Source organism: Penaeus vannamei, chromosome 7 (assembly GCF_042767895.1).
Source record: "Penaeus vannamei isolate JL-2024 chromosome 7, ASM4276789v1, whole genome shotgun sequence".
In the NCBI taxonomy this organism is placed as follows: Eukaryota; Metazoa; Arthropoda; class Malacostraca; order Decapoda; family Penaeidae; genus Penaeus; species Penaeus vannamei.
In genome coordinates this window covers 10,313,124-10,320,623 of record NC_091555.1, presented here as the reverse complement: position 1 = coordinate 10,320,623, position 7,500 = coordinate 10,313,124, and the positions used below count along the sequence as shown (strand labels likewise).

General features: G+C 41.6%; 2 protein-coding genes across 3 annotated transcripts in view; one reads left to right on the top strand and one right to left on the bottom strand.

Moving 5' to 3' along the window:
* The window catches only part of LOC113808397 (polyadenylate-binding protein-interacting protein 1), a 19,948-nt gene extending 19,219 nt beyond the window's left edge, over positions 1-729 (top strand). For both annotated transcript variants that reach the window (XM_027359843.2, XM_070123502.1), the window contains exon 8: positions 1-729. This exon is cut by the window's left edge and continues 26 nt beyond it. In XM_027359843.2, the coding sequence (XP_027215644.2) occupies positions 1-50 (50 nt within the window). In that variant the 3' untranslated portion in view covers positions 51-729.
* Positions 730-5,339: 4,610 nt separating this feature from the next.
* Positions 5,340-7,500, bottom strand: part of Rcd6 (Reduction in Cnn dots 6) — an 18,783-nt gene continuing 16,622 nt past the window's right edge. The window contains exons 9-10 of the mRNA XM_027359740.2: positions 7,154-7,322; positions 5,340-6,860 (exon numbers count right to left, since the gene is read on the bottom strand). Of these exons, the coding sequence (XP_027215541.2) occupies positions 6,692-6,860; positions 7,154-7,322 (338 nt within the window). The 3' untranslated portion in view covers positions 5,340-6,691. The remainder of the gene's footprint in view (positions 6,861-7,153; positions 7,323-7,500) is intronic.

Genomic DNA, 7,500 nt, shown 5'->3' with positions numbered 1-7,500 from the left:
AAGGTGATGTTGCTGATGCTTTTGAGGAATTCTTACGACTGCAACAATGAGGAAACTCTGTACACAAGGCTAGAGTGTTAGTTTAATGAAGCCTTATTCCATACTGCAGGAAATACTTTGGTATGGTAGATAATTATCTATACTCATTTTACAGGTGTAATATTTTATGATCAGTGTAACTCAGCCTTACAGTGCATTGAAGTCCCAGTAGATTTTATGTTTAACTAAATGAAAGTTTCATTTAATCTCAAGGGATGTAAATATTTGTGAAATATAAGTTAACAGGGCAGGAAAGTTCTGAGTAGCCTGAAATTAAAGATATAAGTTCTTAAGGTCAGGGTGCACATCTTTATTGTATTTTTATGCTTCTCTTTTATAGTAGTGGTTCTGGGAATATTAATTTTTCATCAGCCTGCAGAACTAAAGGTGCCCAACTATACAAAATTTAGACACTTTATGCAAGATTTCATAAAAAAGTTATCCACCATTAAATTATGGAACATGTTATCTTTATAAAGGAGTATTGATATATATTATTCAGTACACACGAGAATATTGTATCGTACAGTCAGTTTTCTATGTTGAATAAAATAAAAAGAAAATAAGTCTAGGGCTTAATGAGGCATAGTCTGTTGTAACAAATCTCCCGGTGGTTAACTGTCAAATCTGCTTTTGAGGCTTTTTGAATTCCTATTTTGTAAATGAGAAAAATATATGTTGATTACTCAATTTGCCTCTTCATCCTCCCTTTATTATTATATACTGTATGAATTAATTTGTACAAAAATAAAAATTTGTGTGTGTCTCTGCCTATCTCATAGTCACTCTCTCTCTGTTTCCGACTAGGTGTGTTTATAATTAGAATGAGAAAATTTATATTCACAGAAAGTCTTCAGAAAGAAATCAAAATAAACTTATGATGGTTAAGGTAACTGAATGAAACACTGAAAAATTACATAGCCCAAATTCATACAAGCTTGATCCATTATAAGCAACTAGTCACTGTTGTCAATAAAGCACACTCACAAGTCATTACTTAAATCTTTTATATTTCACATCAGTTTTGAATTACAGTCATTATACATGTGATAGGTTATATGTATTGTGAATATGCATCAACTGCTCAAGGAAAACTAAAGAGTCGTGGAAAAATGCCTAAACCTTTCCGAAAGTCATGGAAAGTCATGCAATTTTGATATCAAAAGTGTATGAACTCTGTGTAAGTATGTGTGTATATAGATATAACACACACACGCACACACACACACACACACACACACACACACACACACACACACACACACACACACACACACACACACACACACACACACACACACACACACACACACACACACACACACACACACACACACACCACACACACACATATATACTGTATATATATATGTGTGTGTGGGGGAGGCAGGGGGGACCTTCTGTGAGGACAGTGGTCATGAGGTAGATGATGTTGGGTATTCATGCTGTAGACAGTCAATGGCTGATCTAGAGTCTTGTGTGTATGACCACGTGTTCTTCCCTTAGAGACACATAGGCCAGGGCTCCCATGATCACAAGTGTTTCTACTTGGAGTGAGGAGGCATTGTCAGTGATTCTGATGGATGTTGTGGCATCCCTTCCTGGGAAGCAGGCACCTGCAGTGTGGTTTATGGGATCCACGTATCCGTCTGTGACGTAGGTTCTGCTACCTGGAGGAGTTACTTATGCAATGATTCTTTGTACATGTGCCTTTAGGCTAGACATAGAGTATTGAATTATTCTTGTCAAGCTCAAGACTGAGAACTTGAACAAGGTGTTTGCCAATGGTGGGGGTTCTCTAAAGTCAGGATGGGAGGAGTCCTTGCCCTTGGCAAGCAGTTGTTGTTTGAGCTGAAATTGTATCAACACTGGCGTGTGTAACCCAAGAGTTCTCCGCAAACATCTGGTAGTCTTATTGTAGGTGTCTGAATACTTTTTGTCTGATATACGCGTTCCGGGCTGTATGACCATAGAAAGACTGCACTGCCATTAGATCAATCTGGGTATCCAGGGACGGCAGTTTAGCCTCCGTGAGGAGTTTGAAGGCCTTTGTCCATCTGGGGGCACCCAGGATGTCTCCATATTTTTTCTTTTAATGTAGTGCTGAGAGCAATGAAGGCAACCAAAGCTTAGTCTATAATTGGACGGACAGCATGTACATTGAATGTTCTTAGTATTTTGTGTCCCGCTCCTGTGTCTCCCGGTCATTACTTTCATGACAGTCATGCTTTGGTTTGGACAAACAAGGGAATGGGGAGAGGAAGGAGTATAAGAGAGAGAGAAAGGAGAAGCAGGGGGGGAACACGGGGCAGGTGAGGACAAGAGAACGGAAGCAAGGGGAGGTTAGGGAAGGTCGAAGGATCAGGCGGTCTATGTAAAGGGTGTCCAGCATACAGCAAAAGGCGGAGGATGTGGGAAGCGAGGAGACTGTCGGTAGGAGAAAAGCTGCTGTTTGAGTTGAAATTAGGATGTAGCTTGATTTTTAAAAATTCCACCAATCTGCGGGCATGGACACCAGAGTAGACAAAGTGCACTGCTGACCATTCCATCTAATGGTTTGTTCCACTGATGGCAGAAGAGGGTGCTGATGCTGTGTCCCCTGGATGCTGTATATTTATGAGACTGGTACCTGTCTTACCAAAATACTGCTTATCACAGGAAGCACAAGGAACAGCATAGGTGCCCTCCTTCGAGGTAGAGGGAGGGCAGGTGTAAACCAGGTTGTGACAGTGTGTTCACCTGGTGAAAGTTGAGTTTGCAGTTGAGAGGGTGCAGAGGGCGACGGAGAGAGTAGATTTCAGTGTAGGGCAGGCTAAGGATGGGCAGGTGAGGGGTCTCTTTTGGAGAGGAGTCATTGTAGAATGTACACCACGCCCTGGATAACATGGCATCGAGAATATAACGAGGGTAACCCAGTTTAAGGAAGGAACAATGTAGGAAATTGATCTTCATCCAGGTACTGGGAGTCACAGATGTGGAGAAACAGAGAGGTGACAACACCTCTCTTCACATGACCTGAGTAACCTCTACTACCGAGGGGTGGAGTCTACCGGAGATACCTCTTGGAGATAATGATCACTGCAGCCTGACCAGTAATAGGTGTAGCCACCTACACTGATTGTGCCACTACCAGGGCTTCTCACCTCTGTTAGAGCAGCTGCCTCAACTCAGCCACTTACGTTCCCTCGAAAGCAGTGGCAGGCAGTGAAGGCAGATGGTCAGTTGGGATAGTGATTCTATTGGTATGCATTGGGATGTGCAAGAGTGGTGCAGAATTTGCACACCATGCAGTGCCAAGAAGGCACCTGCCAGAAAGGGGAGAGCTACCAAGTAAGAGCACCCATGGAATGAATAGCAGTTGACATAACTGTCCCTTTTACAGTAACTGAGTCTGGTAACCATTTCATTTTAGTTGCCATGGATTATTTCACAAAGTGGCCAAAAGTTTTTGCCTTTGCTAACCACGAGGTAATGTCCGTGGCTGAAGTCTTGGTAGTGCAGTTCTTTGCTTAGCTTCTAGTGAGTTTGATTCAGACCAGAGAAGGGAGTTTGAGTCTATAGTGTTCCAGGCTAATGGGGACCCCGAAGACACCTACCACCCCTCTGAGGCCACAGCAGATGTAATAGTGAAGCATATTAACCATACCATTGTGCAGGAGCTGGCTAAGTGTTATACTGAAGCAGTATGCCAGGTTCCATAGATGAGGCATTAAAATTTATCTTTGCAGCTTTGAAACTGTCTCAGTAACAGCCAACCTAAGTAGAGAAAGGGAGGGAGAAAGAATGACAGATTAAAAGAAAAAATTCAACTTACGATTTGAATGTTTCCGATATTATGCTTTGTATATTTCTTCTGTCAACCTACTGAGGTGGCTTGGAAGAATCTTGAAATCATTTTGGTTTTTCATGAGGCAGTCCATTTAGGGTTGTAGTGAAAGAAGATGATTCATTTCTATTTCCTTGGCTTGGGCGTTTCATGATAAACTATGTACTTACTCCACTCAAGTGCAACTGTAGAGAGGATCTCTCTCTCTCTCTCTCTCTCTCTCTCTCTCTCTCTCTCTCTCTCTCTCTCTCTCTCTCTCTCTCTCTCTCTCTCTCTCTCTCTCTCTCTCTCTCTCTCTCTCTCTCTCTCTCTCTCTCTCTCTCTCTCTCTCTCTCTCTCTCTCTCTCTCTCTCTCTCTCTCTCTCTCTCTCTCTCTATATATATATATATATATATATATATATATATATATATATATATATATATATAAACTTCCATAGGTTGTTGAGATACTTTTATAGCTGTATAGGTGCAAAGATACTATGAGCAGCTAGAATATGCAGGCAGCAAACGCCACTTGTTATCAAGTCCATTCAATCCCTCAACACTTCCCACCCCCAGCCACCCACCAATACCCCTCCTCCATCCCTCTTTCTATGGGCACTCCTCATTGTTTTTGATGTAGTAGAATATACTTCTGCAGTATCATTTCCAAAAAGAATGTCCTCTCTTCTCCAACTTTCCCATTATATCAGTTTCCCCCAAGATTTTTTATCAATTTTGATATTTCTTCCTTTTTCCCTCCATAGGTCCATTATTTCCTAGAAAAGGGAAACCTCCCTAGACCTAGCATCACTGTACTAAAGAGCAGACGAAGTGGCTATTCATTCTGCTGATGCTTGGGAAGGATCTTAGACTACCCGTCGATGTGTTGACTGGACACTCCTGATGAGGAATTACCTGGTTAAACTACTGAGTACACCACTGTCATGTAAAGGCGATTTGAACAGATACAATATCAAGTAAAGGAAATTAGGGAACCCCTGAAATTTGCAGGAAAGACCATGCGGCGTCATAATAATCAAAACACCCGTGAATCAGTTTCATACTGGAGACCTATGCCATCTGTTCTGGTCACACGTTGCTAAGTTCCGCCACTTCTGTGACGTAATGGGAATGAATGTGGTTGATGGCTGTTTTACTGATTACTTTTTCGACTGGTACACAGTATATTGAAATGTAATACCCTAGATGGCCTAGATGTTATCTTACAGTGGGTTGTAATGTGCTATAGATATCCAATATAAGTACTTAATATGCATGCAAGTAACTGAGACAGGAGGAATGCATCTAGCAACTTGATAAATGTTTAACATCTTGATTCCTGTCGCGTTTGCCGTAACCGTTGGAAAAGATGGCACTAGTATGGCTGCACAAACTGAAAAAGGAAGAGCCTTTCACCAAAGCTTCAGAACCTTTGGGAAATACCATGTACCTGACCCTCATGTAAGGAACAGAATTCAAATATTCCCCATTAATTATATGTGTTTTATTCATCTATATTATAATGTATAAATATTATAGTATTTAATATATTTCATATATAAAAAGTACCTACTGTAGCCACGCCATAACACTGCACACTTCAGTTCCTTCTGATGATGGTAGCACCTGACGGACCCTTAAATGGCCTGTTCGAAGCTCACCGTGAAACCGTTGCTACAGCAGGGATTTGATATTTTCTAGACCATAGTCTAACCTGAGTAGGTAAAGTACACCAATCTCCAACTTTCGAATAGCTTTGGACTTATCCGACTATAAAGCATCATCTATTAAATAGATTATGAACACGAAAAGGTATCGGGTTAACTAAGCAATTAGTATAATTACTGAGTTTGATTATTCTCAATATTTTTTTGTGAATTTGAATTCATGTTTTCGGCATTTTTTTGTCAACAAGAGTCAATGTCCTGTGACACGCGGAATAATTCATGATCCCAATATATTCACGCGTCACTGAAAAAAAATGGCGCTCTTTTATTTGTTTTCCGTCATAACAAGTATTTTGCAGAGCATCGCGTGCTAACTTTAGTGAGACAATTTTAGCTTTTTAATCATGGAATCTCTTCAGCGCAGCATAGAACCACTGACCTGCCATTCCTCATCACCGGGCTGTGTTTGGAGAAACGAAACAGATTTTCAACCGAACAGAAGTAGTTCATTATCAGACACGGGCCAATGATGAGCGATGCTGCTCTAGAGACTCCTTGGCGGATGAGTGGATCAGCCGTGATTATCGAATCTCAATTTAAAATACGGATGGGGAAGAGTTAAGTTTTTAGTAGAAATTGTTAAATTATTTAGGCAGAAAACGATTGTATCTTGAGAAAAGAAACTATCAAACTTACTGTTAGCCTCACAGGAAAATGTTTACATATCTGAATATGCATACATACGTATACATACATACATATGCATGTGTATTAGGCGTATAAAGAAATTTTATGTATTTGCATGAAAACTGCTATAGTACATGAAAAGTAATGAAAAGTCGAATGTTTGCATTTCTTTACAAGATCGAGCAAACACCTGAGCATATGTTTGGAAAAGATGCGTCATAAACGTTCGGAATGTTTCACAGCTATTTTAGTGTTGAGAACGAACCATAGTTACGAAATTTGGTAAACAGTGTTTTCACGGATCTGATTCAAACTCTCATCCTATGGAACCGACGATTTCACAACATAACAAATGCGAAAATAAATGGCAAATGTCTTGGCACTTTGGACCAATCTTCACAACACAACCATACATGACACAGTGCCATGTGTATGTGCATCAGAAATTAATTGGTTATTTTAGAAATGGATGGGGAAAGGCGGCACGTCATAAGGCGATGTCACGGTATTTCCTGAAGTCATCGCTCTCCGCTCCTAAAGAACTTCTGCTTTCGTGGGCGGCCCTGAGGAAGCCCACGACGCCCGGGTTCAGGCCGGGCGCGCGGAGGTTGAGGGCGTCCATGGAGGAGGACACACCCCGATCGCGACGCAGGTATCTGGAATGGTGCGTTTGGTGTGATAGGGTACTTATGTGTGTGTGTTTGTGCTTGTGTGTGTGTGTGTGTGTGTGTGTGTGTGTGTGTGTGTGTGTGTGTGTGTGTGTGTGTGTGTGTGTGTGTGTGTGTGTGTGTGTGTGTGTGTGTGTGTGTGTGTGCGCGCGCGTGTGCGTGTGCTTGTGCGTGTATGTGTATGTGTATGTGTGTGTGTAAATAGATAGATCGATGTATATACACAGTGAAAAACGCATTTACAGCCATGTCATGAGTTCAAACCTACGAGAGCCAGTTACCTCCGTCTGTCAAGACTCTGCGTGGAGAATTGCTGCTGAGGGAAAGGGGCCGCGTAGGGGGCGTCGGTTCGGTACACCAGCTGGGAATTGTGGTGGTAGACGTTGAGTCCCCCTGGCGGCGGGCCGAGGGCAGCCTCGCTCTGGTTCGGGCTCACCAGGGGCATGAAACCTGGAATGCGACGAGAGAGTAAAAAACAGTTTTGGATTTGATAACGCGGTAGAATAGATTGAAAGTGAAATACAACACAAAAATACAGGCGCCTCTCCCTATTATCTAAAAGCAAAATGTAGGAACAGAAACTGGTGTACTTTATATATGCAGAAAGAATATAAATATATTTATTTAT